At 38.1% G+C, this 22,457-nt stretch overlaps 1 protein-coding gene across 4 annotated transcripts in view; it reads left to right on the top strand.

The window, feature by feature from the left end:
• Nucleotides 1-22,457, top strand: part of Spen (spen family transcriptional repressor) — an 85,826-nt gene that overhangs the window by 11,069 nt on the left and 52,300 nt on the right. For 3 of the 4 annotated variants that reach the window (XM_087215734.1, XM_004850347.4, XM_087215735.1), the window contains exons 2-3: nt 12,318-12,638; nt 15,758-16,237. In XM_087215734.1, the coding sequence (XP_087071860.1) occupies nt 12,318-12,638; nt 15,758-16,237 (801 nt within the window). The remainder of the gene's footprint in view (nt 1-12,317; nt 12,639-15,757; nt 16,238-22,457) is intronic. The other variant, XM_087215736.1, reaches the window with a different exon arrangement.

Genomic DNA, 22,457 nt, shown 5'->3' with positions numbered 1-22,457 from the left:
ATACAGATGGACATACTGTGTGATCTTTTCACATGAGGTTCCCAGAGTAATCAACTTCTTAGAGACAGCAAATAGGAGAGTGGTTGCTTTGCTCTGTTACAGTTATAAGCACTGGTATGAAAAGCAGTCAGAGACAGTTTACAGGCATATACATTTACACATGTATAGTTGTTCTTTGCAGTGCTGGAGCACTGTTACTGAGCTACACTCTCAGCTCCTTTTAAATTGCTCATGCTAGTGTTGAACTTGGAGTTGTCCTGCTTCAGCCCCCTAAATAACTGGGAGTATAGGCATGTATGTATTAGAGCTCCAATGAGTTTTTATTACTAATTAAGTCATAATTCAGGATTCCCGGGTAGGAATCACCATGTACCCAGGTCTCCCTTTACCACCCTCTTAGGAAGAGAGGAGGAGTGGAGTGGAGACAATTTAGATCTTCCTGGGAAAGTCTTCTGCCCAGAGCCTGTTACAGCTTTAGACTCAGGATACAGGCAGAAAGATTTGTATACCACTCGCACAAAGAGAGATAGCACCCTCTTTCAAATTTCCCCTCCCCTGCTCTTTTTTTAAAAGGAGAGGTTTATTTGGCTCACAATTTCTAGAGGATTCAATCCAAAGTCAGTTTCCTTCAGGACAGATACAGCACAGTAGAGGGACATGATGGAGGAAAGCTGTTCAACCCATGGCATCCAGGAGCCAAGTTTTCTTTTCTTTTTTAATTTCAATATTGGGGATTGAACCTAGAGTCCTGGGCCAACTGAGCAAACACTTCTACCACTGAACTACGTCCTCATTTTTAAAAAATTTTAAGACATGGTCTTGCTAAATTGCCCAAGCTGGCCTCAAACTTGCAATCCTTCTGCCTCAGCCCCCAAGAATGCTAGGATTATAGGTGGAGGCCACCATGCCATTTTCTTTTCCTTTTTTGGTTTTTTGGGTCTTACTGTGCAGTTCAGGCTGGACTTGAACTCCATAGCCCAGGCTGGCCTCAAAGTCGAAGTGATCCTCCTGCCTCAGTCTCCTGAGTGCTGGGGTTACAGACATGTGCCAGCATGCCTGGCTTCTACCCATGTTCTTCTCCCCCCCACCCTTAAATTCTTTTATTGGTACATTTTAGGTATACAGTACATTTACATTTATCATTGGGTACTTGTACCTGTACATGATGTATCTTGGTTCTTATTTTTTCCCCATTCCCTGTCCTCCCTTCACCCCTCCACCCTTCCCTATTTACATTTTGTATCCATTTTTTCCTTTTCTCACAATTTTTCCTTTCCCTTCTTTCTTTTCCCCTTCCCCTACCCTTTGGACCTTTTCTTCCTATTTCAAATTATCAATTATTCATTTTAATCATTTTAATCCTTATTTACACTTTCAGTTTCTCACACTAGAGAAATGATTCAGTATTTATACATGTGTGTTCTATTATGTATCCATTTAGCTATAAATGTCTCTAGTTTGTTTTTTGTTTGTTTGTTTTGGTACTGGGGATCAAACTCGGGACCTTGCGCTTGCAAGGTAGGTGCCGGAACCACTGAGCTAAATCCCTGGCCCTAATGTCTCTGGTTTGTCGTTCTTTATGGCTAAGTAGTACTCCATTTTATATATAAAAAAAAAAACCCCACATCTTTATCCAGTTTCCAGTTGATGGGCACTTGGGCTGTTTCCAAGCTTTAGCTATTACAGACTGTGCTGCTATAAACATGGGTGCACATATATTGCTGTGGTATGATTCTTTTAATTCTTTTGGGAAGATACCCAGCAGGGGAATAGCTGGGTCAAATGGGACCTCTGGTCCTAATTCTTTGAGGTATCTCCATACTGATTTCCACAGTGGTTGCACCAGTCCTACCTATGTTTCCCCCCCGCCCCCGGCACCTTTGTTCTTATACTATGGAAACAACCTAGGCATTGTTAAAATTTTAGTACCTTGTTTTATTTTGGGGTTTTTTTTGGTACTGGGGATCGAACTGGGGTCCTTGCGCTTCCGCAACCTTGTTTTATTTTTTTAAAAATTTTAAAAATTTTTATTTTTTGTACCAGGGATCAAACTCTGGACCTTGTGCTTGCGAGGCAGGTGGCGTAACCACTGAGCTAAATCCTGGACCCATTTTAGTGCATTGTTTTATATGATATCTTTTTTTTCTTTCTTTTGGTACTGGGGATCAAACTCAGGACCTTGCACTTGCAAGGCAGATGCAGTGCCACTGAGCTAAATCCCTGGCCCTACCCCCCCTTTTAAAAAAGTTTTTTGAGACAGGATCTTGCTGTGTAGCCCCAGCTGGTCTTGAACTTATTATGTAGCCCAGGGTGGCCTCAAACTTGGGGCAACCCTCCTGCCTCAGCCTCCTGAATACTGGAGTTACAGGCATGTGGCATCATACTCGGCTTCTACCTATGTTGGATTTTTTAGGGGTTGGGGCATGATCTCATTATATATAGCTTAGGCTGGCCTTGAACTCACTATGTAGCCCTGGCTGGCCTCGAACTCGTGGTGATTCTCCTGTCTCAACCTCCCAAGTGTTAGGATTACAGGCGTGCACCACCATGCCCAGCCTACCTACTTTCTTATACTCTGGAAAAAACCTAGGCAAAATTTTAAGTCTTTATCTTACATGATAAAATGTTTTAAAATCTAGATTTTTCAGAAATTCGAGTGAATTTGAGTAGCTTCTTTTAAGAGCCCCACACCCCACTTAGGGGCCTTTGGACTGACTTGAACAGCCCCCACCCCATCTTTTTAGTTTTTTTTGAGACGGGGTCTTGCTGTGTCGTCCAAGTTGGTCTTGAAGTCACTATGTATCCCAGGCTGGCCTCAAACTTGCAGCAATCTTCCTGCCTCATCCTCCCCAGTAGTGGGACTACAGGTGTGCACCACCATGCCCTGCTCTGTAGATGTGTTTCAAGTGAATGTCCTAATTGTGTATTTTGTCTGTCTTCTGTTCAGATACTTATCTCCCTTGATGTGTAGCAACTTTCTGTAAATTAGAAAGTGATTTATTTCTCAGATGTTGCAAGTATTTTTCTCTTTGTTTTCTGATTTAATATTTTTCCAGGTAGGGATTTTAAAGATTGGGTTGGAGATTAAGCTCAGTAGCAGAGAGCTGGCCTATGATGTATGGGGCCATGGGATTGATCCTCAACATTTAAAAACAAAACAAAAAATCAGAGTTGAAAGATTGAACCCAAGGCCTCATGCATGCCAGGTAACTGAGTTATACCCCAAACCAAGACAAAAATAAATTCTTTAAGTTTCCAGGAAGTCTGCCTTTTTGCATGTTTGAAGTATTTCTGGTCACTAAAATAGGAAATAAAGGTGGGTGTGGGGGAGTATCCTGGGTAGAGTGCTTGCCTAGCATTTGCAAGACCCTGGATTCTGTCTCCACCTCTGCCAAAAAAGGAAGTAAGGCAGGTTGGTTAGTTGTGATACAGAAGGGAAGCCAGTTCTTTGGTCTAAATATAAGATCAAATAGTTTATAAATTAGTAATGTGTATAAATTAGTAACGACTTATAAATTAATAATTCATAAATTTTTTTGGTATAGAAAGGTAATGTGAGTGTTAATGTTACCGCATTATTCCAGGTAGCTTGATTTTTCTTTTTTTTTTTTTTTTTGCGGTACTGGGGAGCTCAGGACCTTGCGCTTGCCAGGCAGGCATGGTGCCACTGAACTACATCCCCAGCCCCATAGCTTGATGGTTGGGTTTTTTTTTTTTTTGGTGCCGGGGATCAAACTCGGGTCCTTCCGCTTGCGAGGCAGGTGGCAGAACCACTTAGCTAAACCCTAGGCCCTGTTCTCTGTAGTAAGAGGACTTGTGTGCAAATGACATGTGGCAATTCATTGTTATTGCTTATTAGTAGGCCATTTGCAAAAATTGGGATTAAAATTATTCTTGTGCTCTTGTTGGTAATTCAGCCAGTGAAGGTTGAATGCAGTCCTTTATGGGTAAAAAAAGGGTATTGGGAGAATCCATTGGGTTTTAGCCTACTAATAATCTTTACCTTTAAGTAAGTAATGTGGTTTTGGATTTTTTATGTTTTTTAAATTTTGCAGTGCTGGGTATTAAACTCAAGACTTTATGCATGCTAGACACGTATTCTACGGTTGTTACACATCTAGCCTTTTAAAAATAATGTTTAAAAAATGTTTTAGGGCTGGGAATTTAGCTCAGTGGTGTCACACCTGCCTTGCAAACACAAGGTCCTGAGTTCGATCCTTGATACTAGAAAACAAACAAAAAAACAAAACAAACAAAAAAATGTTTTGTCTTGAGACAGCATCTCCTTAAGTTGATTGGGCTGCCCTTGAACTTTTGATCCTCTTGCCTCAGTCTCCCGAGTAGTGGGGATTCCAGGTATGTGCCACTGTGCCTGGCAGATCAATTAAATATTTTAATGGTGGTGAGTGTTTTTTAACAAGTAAGAGCTAATTTAAAAAATTATTTAAAAGACAAATCTATTAAGATTATTAATGTCTTGTGTTCTTTTGTTGTTTTTTTTTAAAATTTTAAGACAGAGTCTCTTACTAAGTTGCCCAGTCAGGGCCAAATGTGTGATCCTCTTGCCTCAGTCTCCTAGAGTGCTGACATTATGGGCTTGTAACACCAACCCTGATCTAGGTTTTTTCTTTTAAGTCTTCAAAAATTACAAATGAAGACAGGCATGGTGGCACACACCTATAATCACATCTCTTCCCAACTGTTGAGGCTGAGGCAGGAGGATCAAAAGCTCAAGGCTGGCCTGGACAGTTTAGGCATACCCTGCCTCAAAAAAAATAAATAAATAAGAAAAATAAATAAGTAAATAAATAAGAAGGGGTGGGAATGCAGCTCAGCATTCCCTGTGGTAAATCCCCAGTACCGTGAACAAAACAGAACAACCAAGCAAAAGAATTCGTCTGTAGTAGAAAGGTATGCTTTGGTTTTATTCCATGTGTATGTATTTATACATGAATATTTAATTCTTCCTAGCACATTAATTTTATTATTACTCAGATTTGAGGTTGATTATATTTTCTTTCTTTTTTTGTGCTGGGGATTGAACTCCTCAGGACCTTGTGCTTGTGGAACAAGTGTGGTGCAACTGAGCTAAGCCTCTCGCCCAAGCTTAATATATTTTCTGATGTTGTCTTTGGCTGATTCTTTTTCTTGATGGGGAATTGGTTATGAGTTCCTTTTTTTTTTTTTTTTTTAATGAGTTCCTTTTTTAAGATAGAAAAGTCAGTGTGAAATTTGTCAATAATGGTGTGAATGTAGGGTTGTGTGTAATTAAGATATGTATTATAAAATTTATCATTTAAAAATTTTTAACATTTTTTGTTTGTTTTGTTTTGGTTTTGCTTTTCTTGAGACAGGGTCTCACTGTGTAGTTTAGGCTGGCCTTGAACTCGGTATGAAGCCCAGGCTGGCCTCAAACTCATAGTGATCCTCTTGTCTCCGCCTTCTGCATTTTAATCATTTTAAAGTGTACAATTCAGTGGTATTAAATACATTTACAGTAATTTATACTGTATCACTAATTCCACAACTTTCTCATCATCCCATACAGAAACTACCCATGGGCTGGGGATTTAGCTCAGTGGTTTCACCGCCTGCTGCACAAGCGCAAGGACCCAAGCTTGATCCCCGGCACCAAAAAAAAAGAAAAAAACAAAAGAAACTACCCAAGGGTTATAGCTCATTCCCCTCTTCCCCAACTCCTGGTAACCTCTCTTCTATTTTCTGCCTATATGAAGTAGCCTGTTCTAGATAATCCATATAAGTAGCGTCATATACCATTTGTTCTTCTGTGTCTGGCTATTTCTCTTAGCATAATGTTTTCCAGTCCAACAATGTTGCACCATTATATCAGAACATGTTTTTATACTGTAATGTTCTGTTACATGTATTCACTACATTTTACCATTCCTCCACTTATGAACCTTTAAGTTATTCCTAACTTTTGGCTATTCTGAGTAATGGCTGCAACAAGTATTGGTGGACACATATCTGTTTGAGTCCCAGTGGAATTGCTGGGTCATATGGTTTTGGACTGAACTTTTTTCTTTTAAATTATTTTAAAAACTTTATTATCATTCACTAAACACACATATATACAGAAATTAAAATTATTCAAAGAAAAGCAATGCAAGGGAAAAAATAATATTCAAATATAATAGAACTCAAAGCAAAACTGAAAAGTATTTAAACATTTTTCCATATAATTTAAAAAAGCATCTCAAGCATTAACAAGACATCAAAGGATGTGATTTGTTTTAGAAAGATTTTCAAAACTAATATTGAACAAATAGTGGTCTGGAAAAAAAAAATTCTAATTAGCTAGTAGACTCCACATAGGCCAAATTTTTTAAATTTAAACTTCAAAACAGTCATGTGATACGTGATGGAAATATAATCTGACAAATATGTTGTTAGGCAATTTCATCCATGTGTATCACAAAGTACCACACAGAGTGCCAATTTCTAAGTGCAAACTGAGAAGGTATATGTCAATCATCTGTGATGGCCACTTGATATTGTCCAAATATACAGTTAAACACGAGATACATGAGGCTACCACCGGCATAGCAGCACACTGTTTTACAGTAAACTCTTTTATATAAGTAGGATTATGCTCTAAAGGATGAAAAGCACAGCATGTTATGATAAGTACCTAAAACCGTAACAGGGGCCAGGGATTTAGCTCACTGGTTTCGCCGCCTGCTGCGCAAGCGCAAAGACCCGAGTTCAATCCCCGGTACCAAAAAAACCCCAAACAAACCAGTAACAGTCATTTATCACACTACGGAGTACTGTGTACTGTAGATAGTTGTATGTGCTTCTTCTGGAAACACCCTTCTCTCCTTTGATCTCAGTGACTCTTCCTTCCCAATCCATTGATGAGTTCCAGCCTAGTCTCTATGTACATCTCTTCCTATAGTTTTAAACACAGTCTATATATGGATTCTTTCCAGATTCCAGCCTGTAACTCTAATCTCTCTGCTTCCCCTTCTGCCACCCCTACCCCTTTGAACCTTTTCTTCCTATTTCAAATTATCAGTTATTTGTTTTAATCATTTTAATCCTTAATTAAACTTTCAGTTTCTAACACTAGAGAAACTATTCAGTATTTACACGTGTGTCCTGTTTATTTCATTTAAGAGGATGGCCTCAATATGCATCCATTTAGCTATAAATGTCTCTAGTTTCTCATTCTTTATGGCTGAGTAGTACTCCATTTTAGAAAAAAACACATCTTCTTTATCCATTTTCCAGTTGATGGGCACTTGGGCTGTTTCCAAGCTTTAGCTATGACAAACTGTGCTGCTATAAACATGAGTGCACATATATGGCTGTGGTATGTTTCTTTTAATTCTTTGGGGAAGATACCCAGCAGGGGAATAGCTGAGTCAGATGGGACCTCTAACCCTAGTTCTTTGAGGTATCTCCATACTGATTTCCACAATGGTTACACCGGTCTGCACTCTCACCAACAATGGAAAAGGGTTCCTTTCTCCCACATCCCCACCAGCATTTGTTATTGAATGATTTCTTGATAACAGCCATTCTTTCTGGGGTGAGGTGGAATCTCAGTGTCGTTTTCATCTGCATCTCTCGAATGACCAGTGATGTTGAACATTTTTTCATATATTTATTTGCTGCTTTTACTTCTTGTCTGAGAAATGTCTGTTCATTTCACATGCCCATTTTTGAATCAGGTCTTTATATTTGGAGGGTTTGATTTTTTTCAATTCTTTATATATTCTAGATAGTAGACCTTTGTCTGAGGAACAGCTGGTAATTTTTTCCTACGTTGTAGGTTGTTTCTTAGCTCTGTTGGTGGTTTCTCTTGCAATGCAGAAGCTTTTTAATAAGATGAGATCCCAGTTGATTCTTTGGGCTAGTTCCCGTGATACTGAGGTTTTGTTCATAAAGTCTTTACCTATGCCAGTGTCTTCAAGAGTTCTACCTAACTTATCTTCCAGCAAGTTTAGTGTTTCTGTCTTAATATTTAGATCTTTAATTCACTTTGATCTTAGTTTAGTGCATGGTGATAGGTATGGGTCTAATTTTAATCTTTGCCAAGTTGAAATCCAGTTTTTCCAACACCATTTATTTTTATTTTTTATTTTTTGGTACCGGGGATCGGACTCCGGTCCTTACACTTTCAAGGCAGGTGGCAGAACCACTGAGCTAAATCCCTGGCCCTGCAAAACCATTTGTTAAATAGGCTATCTTTCCTCCAGTGAGGGTGATTGGCTTCTTTGTCAAAGATGAGGTGGCTGAGTATGTCTATAGTTTCTGCATCTTCTAATCTATTCCACTGATCCTCGGGTCTGTTTCTTTGCCCGTACCATGCTGTTTTTGTCATAGTAGCTTTGAGTATAGTTTCCAGTTGGGGACTGTAATACCCCCAGCCATGTCTCTGTTGCCTAGAATTGCTTTTGGTATTCTAGGTCTCTTCTGGTTCCAAATGAAGTTTTGGATTGTTTTCTCTAGTTCAGTGAAGTATATTGTTGGAATTTCAATTGGCATTGCATTAAATCTATATAGTAGTTTTGGAAGTATGGCCATTTTCACTATATTGGTTTTTCCTACCCAGGAACAAGGGATGTCTTTCCATTTTCTTACATCCTCCCTGATCTCCTTTTTCAGAGCACTGTAGTTTTCAGTGTAGAGGTCTTTTGCTTCCTTTGTTAGATTGACTCCTAGATATTTCATTCTTTTAGATGCTATTGTAAAAGAAATTATTTCCCGAATTTCTCTCTCAGTGAGTCTATTATTTGTTTATAAAAAGGCTATTGTTTTTTGAGTGTTGACCTTATATCCAGCTACTCTACTGAATCTGTCAATTAAGTCTAGAAGTCTTTTAGCAGAGTATTTTGGGTTTTCTATGTAAAGTATCATATCATCAGCAAATAATGACAGTTTAACTTCTTCCTTTCCTATCTTTATTCCTTTTATTTTGGGCTTAACTTTTTGAGAGATTGCAAAACTTTTCCATAGTGGCTATAACAGTTTACATTTCTACGAGCTGTGCATAAGAATTTAAATTTCGCCATGTTTTTGTCAATACTTACTTTGTTTTGTTGTCATTATTTTGTTCCTGGTTTTTAGTTTTAATTTTTCTAGTGATCTTGGAAATAGAACTCAGTGTCTTGAGCATGTTAGGCAAAAAGCTCTGTCACTGAACTATATCACCCCCAACCCCTTTTAAAAAATATTAGCCATTCTAATGTGTATATGTGAAGTGGCATTTTATTGTGTGTGGTTTTTTTTTTTTTTTTTTGGTACCGGGGATCGAACTCAGGTCCTTGCACTTACAAGGCAGGCGGCGAAAGCACTGAGTTAAATCCCCGGCCCTATTGTGGTTTTGACTTGTATTTCTCTAATGAGTAAATATTTTGAGCATATTTTCATATGCTTCTCTGCCATTGGTGTGTGTGTTTGTGTATGTGTGTGTGTGTATATATATATATTTAATTAATTAATTAATTAATATATTTTGGTACCAGAGATCGAACTCGGGTCCTTGCGCTTGCACCATTGGTATATTTTTGGTAGAATGTTTTGCCCATTAAAAAAAAGTGAGTTATCCCAGGTGTGGTGTTATGTGTCAGGCTGAGACAGGAGGATTGCAAGTTCCAGCCTGGTTAGCTTAGGGATTTAGTAAGATCTTTTCTAAAACACAGAAAAATAAAAATAAAAAGAGGCTGGGAATGTAGCTCAATATGGGGCCCTGGGTTCGATCCCCAGGCACCCCCCCCCCCAAGTTGTATGATTTTGTGTATTCATTATGGATATCCTTTGTCAAATACATTTGAATGTGTTTCTCTATTTGTATGGAAGTATTCAATATTTCAATATTCATTAGATTTTTTCCCCATAAATTACAGAGACTCTTTGGTCAATTAATTTATACCAGATAGTTTTGTTACTTCTAGTTGTTTTCTTTTTTTTTGGTACTGGGGATCGAACTCGGGACCTTGCACTTGTGAGGCAGGCGGTGGAACCATTGAGCTAAATCCCTGGCTACTTCTAGTTTTCTAATAAAACTAGATTTTAGTACTGTTTCCTCTGTAAGAGGTAATAAATCATATTAGGGAAGATAATGTAGAAATGTGCTGCTTTCTGATAATGTCAGCTTCTTCAAGGGAAGTGTAAAATTATGATCATGAATTGTCAGCAAATTAGAGTACTATATTTAAAAGTGCTTCTAACCAGACATGGTGGTGCATGTCTGTAATCCCAGGACTCGGAGGCTGTGAGGTAGGAGGATTGCTGTAAGTTTGAGGCCAGCCTTGGCTACATAGTGAGTTTAAGGCCACCCTGAACTACAGAGTGGGACCCTGTCTCAAAAAAAAGTGTGTCACAGGGCCGGGGATTTAGCTCAGTGGTTCCACTGCCTGTCTCACAAGCTCAAAGTCTCGAGTGCAATCCCTGGTACCAAAAAAAAAAAAGAAAAGTGTGTCTTCCTGACTTTCTAATGCAGGAGTACAAGTACATAAAATATAATTGTTAACTTCTAATGACATGTATAGAATTTTCATGAGTAATTTTTTGAGGGGTACCAGGAATTGAACTCAGGGCCTTGCACTTGCCAGGCAGGTACTGTGCTGCTGAGGCACATCCCCAGCCCTCATAAATAAATAAATAAATAAATAAATAAATAAATAAATAAGTTTTGGTACTAGGGATCGAATTCAGGCGTCATGCTTATCAGGCAGGTCCTGTGGTGCTGAGGTAAATCCTCAGCCCTTCTCATAAATAATTTTTAATTTACTGTTATTTTGGTACCAGGGATCGAACTCAGGATCTTGTGCTTGCAAGGCAGGTGTGGCGCCACTGAGCCAAATCCCTGGGCCCTTCTCATAAATAATTTTTTTTTGGTACCCGGGATTGAACTTGGGTCCTTGCGCCTGTGGGACAGGCGGTGGAACCACTGGGCTAAATCCCCGGGCCTCTCATAAATAATTTTTGATGATTACAAATTTTATTTCTCATGAGTACTTCATAGTATAAAAAGTATCCTAAAATTTTTCATTATAGATATAATACACATGTTTTTGGAATAAAAATCAGAATATGATGTGTAAGAATTTTCTTAGATTTATTTAGATGAAAGACAATTTCAGTTATACCTAAAAATTTTTTTTGTACCAGGGGTCAAACTCGGGTCCTTCTGCTTGCGAGGCGGGCCATGGAACCACCGAGCTAAATCACCAGCCCATCAGTTATACCTAAATTACAAATTTTAACACCTTGCAAAAAGAAAAATTATGCTAAGAAAACTTGGGATATAGCTCAGTGGTAGAGTGCTTACCTGGTAGGCAAGGCCTAGTTTCAATCCTCCCCAAACCCCTCCTCCCCCATTACATTAAAAAATAAGACTGTCACTTGAAAATAAGCACACTGAAATATCTGGATTTATGTTTGGTTTTAAGGAATATTGGAAAGCATCTCAGTTTTTTAGTAAGAACACTGTCACTTCGTGAATGAAAGTGAAATATCTGGGCTGGGGTTTTAGCTCAGTCATTCTGGCGCCTACCTCACAAGCACAAAGTCCCGAGTTCAATCCCCGGTACCAAAAAAAAAAAAAAAAAGAAAGTGAAATATTTATACAATAATTATGCATGGTTAACAGTTTTTATTTTAATAGAAGTCTTTCAGGATTTTATTTTTGTGGTGCTGGTGTTTGGACCCAGGCCTCAAGCTTGCTAGGCAAGTACTCTCTGCCATTCAGCTAGACCTCCACCCTAAGATTTTAAAATTACTTTTTTTTGGTATCAGGAATCAAACTCAGGACTGATGACACCACTGAGCTAAATCCCTGGCCTAAAATTACTTTTATTTTAGGTTCAGTAACCTCTTTTAGAATGTAAAAATCCCTAAAGACTTCTGAGAGAGTCATTTTAGCTAAATGTTCCGGAAAGGTTAAGGGTTGTTTAGTAAATACTACATTTAAGAAACGAGAGCAGTTTTAATAATGGCACATACATTTGTTGAGGGGAGAAAAGGATAAGTGTAAATGAGAGCTTTTAAAAAGTCTCTTTGCAGCTTTTCCCTCATATGTATAATGTATATTGTCTAAAAATTTTTGTTGTTGTTTTTGTCTTTTTGAGACAGGGTCTTGCTATGTAGTTCAGGTTGGCCTTGGACTCACTGTATAACCCAGGTTGGCCTACAACTTGTGGTGTGATCCCCCTGCTTCAGCCTTCTAGGTAGGGGCTGGGTTAGAGGCATGCACCACCACACCTGGGTATTATTTTAAAATATTTTAATTCATTCTGGAAAATTATTGATATGAAATAATAATGTTAACTTTGTTTTTTTTCCAGATATGGCCGCGTGGAAAGTGTTAAAATTCTCCCCAAGAGGGGATCTGAAGGAGGAGTGGCTGCCTTTGTGGATTTTGTGGACATCAAAAGTGCACAGAAAGCTCACAACTCCGTTAACAAAATGGGAGATAGAGACCTACGCACGGATTATAATGAACCAGGCACCATTCCGAGTGCTGCTCGGGGATTGGATGATACAGTTTCCATAGCATCTCGTAGTAGAGAGGTTTCTGGGTTCAGAGGAGGTGGTGGAGGGCCTGCTTATGGCCCCCCACCATCACTTCATGCACGAGAAGGACGTTATGAGCGGAGACTTGATGGGTAAGTTCCAAGGTTTCTGTAGGCAGGTATTTTGTATTTGATGTGGTGAGAAACAGAAACTCGTATTTAGGGGCCCCAGATGGATTTAAAGTTTTGGGCATTCTCAATGTTTCCTATTTTGGGTTGGAAACGGAAGTGATTTCTGTCCCAGTGGCTGGTATCTTATGGAATCATAGAGGATATTTCCTGCAGTGGATTGGATATCTGCTCCTGAGATATAATGTGGTGGAAGAGTTCCTGTGGCAGCGTCATTTTTGGAGTTATCTGTCTTCTAGAATTAATTATTCCTGCTTTTGGATAATATTAAAAGCCTCCTTTGGATATATCCCTTCTACTCAATGGAGCTATTTGGCTACAGGTTTTGTGGTCATGCTATTTGGAATATTCCTGGAATACTAAGAGCCTACAGATTATTTTCAAAGTTATTTGCTTCTTGGTGTTCACTACATGAAGTGTACAAACAAATTGGATTGTCGTGAAAAATGTAGCAGACCATAATGATTCAACCATTTGGATTCTACAAACAATACTTTAACATGGAAATGTATACTTGGATGAAGAAGAGTGAAGGCAATGCTTGAATTTTCCATTTTGGATCTACACAGTTTCGATGTTGGAATTACACTCCTTGATGGAATGGGGGAAAATTGAGATGATGGAACATTCATAAATTCTGGAATATAGCCATTCTTTTCTAATTGCTGGAATGTATGGGGTGGCATGCTTTCAAGACTCCATTAGCCCAGAGGAAGAGGATTACTATTTCATTTCTTAAGCAAGTTGCTTCTAACTAAAGGTACTTTAACTTTGAACTCATGGTGATGATTGGTTGTGGATACGACGATCAAAACTGACTGGCTGGATGGCTACAAAAGTGAACAGTTGGCAAGCAACCATGTCTTCCTCATTTGTTGGAATTGTAGAGATCTGTCCTCTTCTGCCAGCTGTCTGATTCACACTTAGGGCTGGAGATTTTTATGAATGTGGATCAATTTATAAGTATCTGCTATCTCAAGAAAGAAGTCTGGGGGTTTGAGAGTTACAGTTTGTCTGGGACTGCTTGCTTCCAGTGGAATTATTTTGTCTGGTCACTATGATTTTTTTTTCTTTGTGGTTCATCTAAATATCATTTGACACCCTTGCCCATTAAGAAGGTGGATTACCCCCATAAGAGGGGCCAAAATTGGGGAAGTTATGTTCACAATTCTCTCCCTAGATTTAATTGGGATTATAGGTCGTGTTTCCACAGTTGGAAAAGGTTGGTATGTCCTGACCTGTGTATATTAGCCCCTCTCCTAACCCAAGTCAAACTCTTTTCCTCCCCCACTAACTATAGAAGTATTTAGTACTAATAGATGAATCAAAGAATAGCCGTTAGATTTCAGCTCTGCTAGCTCTTATGCTTGCCTTCTGTTTCTTCCTAATGGATAAGAATTTTGCATATTTATAAAGTATCATCTGTAGAAGTAAGTCTTCTAGAACTGTTTGCCTGTTGCTTCTGTTATATCAATAATAATGACTTTCATTGATTAACATTTGATAGAGTGCTAAATGAACGATTTATAAAATTTTCTCTTAAGTCTCAAATTTCAGAATTTTTGCAAATAAAAAAGAAAGTCATTTAATAAATCCAAGAAGGAAAGATAGTACTGAATTTTTTTTCCATGCCAATTGCTTTTCATACTAACAACAATAGCAACAAAATAGCCTAGGAAAATGGGATTGCTACTAAATAAAATGGTGGGTGAAAATGAATATTACTAGAAAGATGTGGTATATAGAAATGTATTAGGAAAATAATTGCCACAAAATTTTGCCAGATACCCTTCACTGGAGAGATCCTAGTTTATCTTTCATGATTCTTTAATCCCTTTTGATAGAAGATAGTTCACAGATAAAATCAAAGAGGAATGTGAGTGAATTGGTCTTATTAGGAACTCAGGAGCTGAGTTTTAGTTCCCTACAAAAGTAGAGAACTTATGATATACAAATAGAATTTGTTTCTCATATTAACACATACTTGTATAATTTTACATGTAGTGCTTTTTCGTACTCCTGAGTAGACAAATATTCACATCCTACTAAACAATTTCTTAAGGGGCCCAGGGATGTGGCTCAGTGTTAGAGCACTTGCTTAACCTGTGCAAGGCCTGGGTTCAATCCCTAACCCTGCAAAAAACCGAACCAAACAAAATGTAAAGTTTGAACCAAACAAAATGTAAAGTTAAGGCATTGCTAGTAGTGACCTTTGAGTATATTATAGTTCCTGACATTGCCTAATTTTGCTACAGGCAACTTGAATATAACTAAAACTAAGAACATAGTTCCTCTAATCAGTAAGTACATGTATTAACAGATTGACTCATGGAATAGACATTTTAAAAATTATGTGAAATTTGATATTGCATAGGATTGCATGTGATAATCTAGTATTTTGGTATCTTAAGTGTTATAAGATTTCATTTTTGTTATTAAATATAATTGAGCAATTTGTGTAGTTTTGGGAATTTTTATAATTACCCGAGCAGTCAAAAGTCAATGAGTATGCCGGGCATGGTGGTCCACACCAGTAATCCTAGCTACCTGGGAGGCCGAGGCAGGAGGATCACAAGTTCAGGGCCAGCCTGTGTAACTTCTTGAGATCCTGTCTCAAAATGAAAAAGGGCTGGGCATTGTAGCTCAGTACTAGAGCGCTTGCTTAGCATGCGTGAGACCCTGGGTTTGATCCTCAGGACTGCCACAAAGTAGATAGTTAGAAAAAGTAGCATTTACAAATTTTATCTGGATTCCTTTGAAAGTCCTTCCTACGGTAGAACATGCACTGCAACAGGGCTTTCATGTATATGTCTAAATGTAATATGAAAATATGGCCTAAAATAAATTTGCTAGTAAATAAAAGTTCAGTATATATTTTAACCAGATTAAAGTGTAAAAAAACTTTCAAATTAAAATGAGAGCTTCATGTTAAGCTTGTTAGTGTTTGCTTATTGAGTAGACTAATGCTGTTTAGAAAATGACCATTTGCAAAAACAGACAATTCTAAGGTGAATGTTTGCATGACTTACTAAATTTTGCTTGCTCCTCTCTGATTAAGTATTTTTCCCCCCTCCTAAATGCAGGGCTTCAGATAACAGGGAGCGTGCTTATGAACATAGTGCCTATGGACACCATGAACGGGGGACGGGAGCATTTGATCGGACAAGACATTACGATCAGGATTACTATAGAGATCCTCGAGAGCGGACATTACCACATGGGCTCTATTACACTTCTCCTCGGAGTCGAAGTCCAAACCGTTTTGATGCTCACGATCCCCGATACGAACCTAGGGCTCGGGAGCAGTTTACATTGCCCAGTGTGGTACACAGGGATATCTACAGGGATGATATTACCCGAGAGGTACGAGGCAGAAGGCCAGAGCGGAATTACCAGCACAGCAGGAGTCGCTCACCACACTCATCCCAGTCTAGAAATCAGTCTCCTCAGAGACTGGCTAGCCAAGCGACTAGACCCACCAGGTCCCCTAGCGGCAGCGGCTCTAGGAGTAGATCCTCCAGTAGTGATTCAATCAGCAGCAGCAGTAGTACCAGCAGTGACAGGTAGGTTAACAGCCTTTTGTTATATATAACAGATGAGCTGTTACATTTCAATGATCATTGGTAATGGTTTTAGCATAATGATTTTTTGGAGAAAATAATCTTGGATTGTATATGTAATAAGTAAAGAAACTTTAACATGTGGCATTGAATTAACCAGAAGCTAACCAGTGATGCAAAATACTGTTTCATAGTTTAGAAACTCAATATAAAAATTAAATTGCCAGCCGGGCATGGTGGCACATGCCCGGGAGCACTCGGGAGGCTGAGGCAGGAGGATTGCCATGAATTTGAGGCCAACCTGGACTGCATAGTGAGTTCAAGGCCAGCCTGAACTACATAGCAAGTCCCTGTCTCAAAAAACAAAGCCAAAGAGAAAGGTAATTGGTGACTTAAGGTATGAGATAAATCTTAGGACACTGAAAATGTGTTATCTCTAGTTTTTAACTTTTTAGGTTGTACAGTGCCAGTTTATTTTTGTTATTTTGCTTGAACGTTTGTAAAAGCTGTTTGCTTAAATTTTTATTGGTGCATTGTTGACACATCTCTTATCAATGTCTAAATCAGCTTATAAACATATTAACTAACTTTAACATCAAGGTGGTTAGCCAGTCTAAAACTCAAATAGAAAAGCTTTCTTTTGTTGCAGGTTGTGACTTCCTTGTTCTCTAAGTCTGGAATAACTCATTTCCTTAGTTGGGAATGTTTTTTCAAAGGGACTTATTCTAAAGATGACAAATAATAAAGTGAAAATAGTCTTAAGGAGATTTAGAAGTTACACATGGATTTGGAAATAGTAGATCTAGGTAGATGGTGTAGATTACTTTTAGTAATTTTAGACAATTTACTTAAACTCTCTGGGCCTCAACTTTCTCATCTTTTATAAGAACCTTACTTTATAGAGTTATTGTGAAGATTAAAATGAAAACTGCTTGTAAAATACCTTGGGCCAGGGATTTAGCTCAGTGGTTTCGACGCCTGCTGTGCAAGCGCAAGGACCCGAGTTTGATCCTTGGTACCAAAAAAAAAAAATTCTTACCTTAATACCTCCTTTATGTTAAATGACCCCCCCCCCATGAGTACTGCCCTGCTTTGATTGCTTGCTAGCTATTCTTATTACTTCAGATGCCTATATCCTTTGGCCTCCTCCAGTTTCCTGTTATTGTTACTCAGTTAATCCCAGATGTCCTAGTTTTAAATTTAGATGATATAAAATTTAAGTTTGCAAGGCACAACTTCTTTGACCTGATTAAAATCCCAGATTATTTTTCTTTCGGTATTGCCTGCTTAGATTTAATTTAAGAAAAGTAATGATTATGGAATTTAATGGCTGTTTTTAGGTTTTCTAAATTTTCTCATTCAGAATAATAAATGGAAACATTTGGTTCTTAAAGTGAAACAAGTACTTTGTTTAGGGAGTTAGCAAAGTAATTTTTTTTCTTCAAATATCACATTGTTTCTCTTATATGATAAACCCAAAATATAAATAAAAAAGAAAATAAGAGGTAGATAATAGGAAGTAGGGAGATGGACATTTTGTAAATGGGAGTGGGACCAAGCGATGAAGGGAGAGAGAGGGAGGGGAAAGGGATAAAAAAAAGAATTAAGATGTGTTATGTACACATACCAACTCCCCATGAGTAGGGAGCTCTTAAAGTTGGCTGGGGTACGTGGGGGTTTGCTGGATTTTCACTCAACTTCTGGACATATTTGAATTTTTCTATAGCAAAAAGGTTAAACAATAGAAGCATAATACTTGTCATCCAAAATGTTTACAACGAACATATAGTAGCCATTAGGAAGCCTGTAACAATGTCATTTATGACATATTTATGGCAGACAACCTTTATACCACAATGGCAAAACTGGTAGAGTTAAGATCACAGATACATTCTGTGACTCAACTCTCAACATCATTGCTGGATTTTCTCCAGGAAGCAAAGTTAGTTCTCATCTCCAGCTTTGGACCTTTATGTGATATGGTTGAAAATTCCTAACTTTTATTTTATTTTTCTCTTGAGACAGTCTTGCTGTGTAATTCAGGCTGGCCTCAGCCTCCCAGGCGCTGGGGTTACAGGCATGTGCCACCATGCCCGGCTTCTTTTTTTTTTTAATTTGTTTGTTTTCCTTTGTTTTTGAGACAGGGTCTTGCACTGTAATTCAGGCTGGCTTTGAACTCACTATGTAGCCCTCACTGGCCTCAAACTTGTGACAACTCTCCTGCTTCAGCCTCTTGAGTGCTGGGATTATAGGTGTGCACCACCACACCTGGCTCTGTCTGGCTTCTTAACTTCTCTTATTTGTTATATTGTCCAAATAAATGATTGGTGAAATTCATTTGAATCCTATAAACTGATTTTAAAGTCTTGTTGTATTTCACTTTATTCTGCATATAATTGTCTTAAGTACTGAAGTTTGCTGGGCATAGTGGCACACACCTGTAATCTCAGCACTCTGGGAGGCTGAGGCAGGCAGATTGCAAGTTTAAGTCCAGCCTGTGCAATTAAGAGACTTAGAAAGACCCTCCCTCAGAATAAAAAAATCTAAAAGGACCTATGGATATAACTCAGTGCAAAGACCTTACATTCAAAACCAAGTGCTGAAAAGACAAAAAAATTTTGTCATTTCCCCCAAACCTGCCTCATTAAAGGAATGCCACTGCTTTTGGTAGGAGTTACAGTGTTTTAGGATCTGGTCTCGTTTTGTAGAATTAAAAGCTTAAAAGTGATATAATGAATTCCATGTTCACATATTAAAAAAAAAGTCTTGATTTTATTTACTGTAAAGTGCTAGAAGGGCAAGGCATGCTAAGAAAATGTACTTGGGGACTAATTGTAATTTTAAAAAGTGGTGAACAAGAGGACTTTTCATGATTACTATACCAGGTTAGAGTAGCTAGGTTTATCTCCTTAAAGGATGCAATGATCTGACAAGCTGAAAGTTTTAATTTGTCTTGCTTAGTGTTTTAAGGTATGCTAGTGTTTAAAAGCCTGTAATTTTATCCTGTGTGTTCCATCTGATCTGCACTCTTGGACTGTATTATCTGACAAGGTAAGGATAACTGAAATCTGGCTGAGGATAACTTCTTCCCATGACTTGGGGAAGAACCACTGGCAGATTTTTGCTGTTTCCCCTGTTAGAATGTTACTTCTTTTTCCCTCTGGAGAAGTTATAGGTTTATTTATTTAGGTTATTGGTTTCCTTTCGTATGGTGTCTTTTTACTGGGGATCAAACTCAGAACCTTGCACTTGCCAAGCAGGGCAGCACCGCTGAGCTACATCCCCAGCCCCTGTAGTCATATTTTCTAGAGCTGTACTATTTCATCCTCATATAGCTTGCTTTTAGTTGATTCCCTGAACCTCATTCATGAACTTACTGATTCACTTCTAGTTTCAATGACCTGACAACTGTTATGTAGAGACAATTTTTGTGTCTATACACAGAACAGTGGAAGAATGGAAAGAGAATTATTTAGACTATTGGGAGGTCTAAGAGGTAGCATTTGCTTGGGCTATGGAGGATATACATAGAAGACATAGGAAGGGAAGTGTTTTAGGCTAGACAGAATATTGTGGGCAGAAGGAACAACTTGAAGAGTTAGAAGTAAGCAAAAGAATGTTTTGAGAGCAACAGATAACTTAGCAAGATTTAACTACACTAGTGTTTTGGGTCTTATTCTGTCTGTAGAGATGAGCCCTTAAAGAATGGCTTGAAGCAGAATGGCTTCTGGAGATCTGTGCTTCAGAAAGGTAATTGATGATGTAGTATAGAGATTATGGTTAGGAGGCCTTTTTTAAAAAATTTATATATTAATTGGTACATTTTAGGTATACACTACATTTACATTTATCATTGGGTGTTTGTACCTGAACATGATGTATCTTAGTTCTTATTTTTTCCTCATTACCTATTTGCCCTCCACCCCCACCACCCTTCCCTATTTACATAGATTTCGTTTCCAGTTTTTTTTTTTCTTTCTCATAATTTTTCCTTTCCTTTCTTCCCTTTCCCCTTCCCCTCCCGCCAACCCTCCCAGGAGGCCTTTTTAGTAGTACCTTAGAGAGAGAGAAAACTTGAATTGTGAGTGCCTGACTTTGGACAGTTAGGTGAGCTTGCATTAAGAGGCAGATTGCTGATTTATGCAAAACAGAATAAACTTTGGTGTTTGGCTGAATGATGGGCTTTCAGTGCTGTCTTGTAAGAATAGGACCAAGTAGTCTTTGTGTATACCACAGAAGCCAGTATATTGCCATTGTCAGAGAGAATACTTCTCCAAAAACAGTTGAAATAGTACTTAGGCACGTTTTTTAGGTAACACAGAGGATAAAGCAGAACTGTTGTGGATAGGTGAAAAATTTGGTCATTGTGCCACACGCAGTTGAGGCAGGTATACAGAAATAAAGACCTCTGGTAGAGAGTATATCTTTTATCCCTGGGTTCAGCCTCCCTTTTATCAGATGTCCCCTTTTTCTCTGTAATTATACTGAGTGCAAAGTATAGTATTTTGAAATCTTATATAAATTCAAAATGTTTAATTTCCTTTTGGAAGACATAAGCTCTTTTTTGTAATCTTTATTTTTACATTTTTTTAATTTTTAATTTTTTTTTTTCAATACTGGGGATTGAACTCAGGACCTTGCACTTGCGAGGTAGGCACATTGCCACTGAGCTAAATCCCCAGCCCCTCTTTTTTGTAACCTTTAAGACTTTACAGTTGTGGAACTGTGACATTCTTAGAAATTCTTCAAAGATATTTAGATTGACACTAATAGTGGACAAAATACCCATAGAAATAAGTTTCTCCCCTGTCTCCAAGATTGATGGGAAATTAACTATCCTTGATCCTCAGTTCTTACAGTTTTAGTGAACAGATTCCTAGCAATGCATTTCAAGTGAGTAAACATGGAATTAAGGGCAGTATAGTTGTGAAGTTATAAGCAACCCACCTACTGTTTTTGTGCATCTGTTCACAACATTTAACTGGGCTTCAGGGTATTCGCTTTCTCTTATGTTTCCCTGTGCTGCTGTAGGTCTCTGTTAGGGCCATTTATTCAAAAGAACACCTTAGATACATTAAATACCGCAAAAGCATTTATTTTAAAATTTCTTGATTGGAGTTGAATGTACTGTATAGTTTCCTATAATTGGATTTTTTAAATTAGTTTTAAGAATTTTCTTTAATATAGGCTAAAGGAATTGAAGTATTTGCTGAGGCTGAGCCAGTTGATAACTTTCCTGTTGTGTGAGTAATTCTAAGTCGGCTTTGCTTCACCAGTTGTTCATTTTGATCATGGGCAAAATGACTGGACTGGTAAGGGGGGACCTGGACTGGATAAGGGCCAACATCACATCTGTCTTGTAGGCTGTAATTCACTTCAGCATTGCCTTCCATGATGAAAGTAGGCAACAAATGCAGTAATCTTAACAAACCACAGCAACATCACAGTCTGAGTTATTTTGTTACCAATAGAAATCCACAAGTATTTTAATATTTAAAGTTATTATAGTAACAGATATCTCAAATTTGGGTTATATTTACCTTTACTTTGAAAGTGGGATAGTTATTAAATTCAATGTTAGTAAAGATATGGTACTTTCAGTGTAATTTTATTTTTGTTTCTATTTGCCTTATGCATTTATTATTACTACTATTTTTTGGTTTCTTGAGACAGGGTCTCACTATGTAGTTCAGGCTGGTCATGAACTCAGTATACAGCCCAGGCAGGCCTTAAACTTGCAGTAATCCTGCTGCCTCAGCCTACTGAGTGCTGAGATTACCCACATGTGCCACCACGCCCGGCTAGTTTATAAATTTGAAAACATTTTGAAAAGTGGTTAATGTTGCCACATTTTCACCAGCTTGTCAAAAATGAGTCCTTGGCACCTTTTTAGCTGCAGTTTGCTCCTGATTCTATGTTCTGTAAAGGTTTATTGAGAAGGTGGAAAAACAGATGAAAGAATAATGGAAAACACTTGAGATTTTGATAATCCAAATCTTTTCTTGTTTCATCCCTCCCCTTTAGCAAGTTATTTCCCTAAATGTCCTTATAGGCTAAAATTAACTTGACTTTACTTCCAGCTATCCATTTCATAGGTAATAGCCTTATTTTATTTATGGAATAACATTGCTCATAAAGTTGTATGAAGCCTCCACAATAGGCCAATTTGGATTAAACTGGGTATGGCTAACTTAAAGAAATTCCACATATGTGATGGGAGTTA

This window comes from Heterocephalus glaber, unplaced genomic scaffold (genome assembly GCF_053883595.1).
Source record: "Heterocephalus glaber isolate CG9 unplaced genomic scaffold, H.glaber_assembly_v1.0 deba00001452, whole genome shotgun sequence".
Lineage (NCBI taxonomy): Eukaryota > Metazoa > Chordata > Mammalia > Rodentia > Bathyergidae > Heterocephalus > Heterocephalus glaber.
Note: the sequence above shows the minus strand (reverse complement) of the source record. Positions and strands in the feature narration are given on the sequence as shown.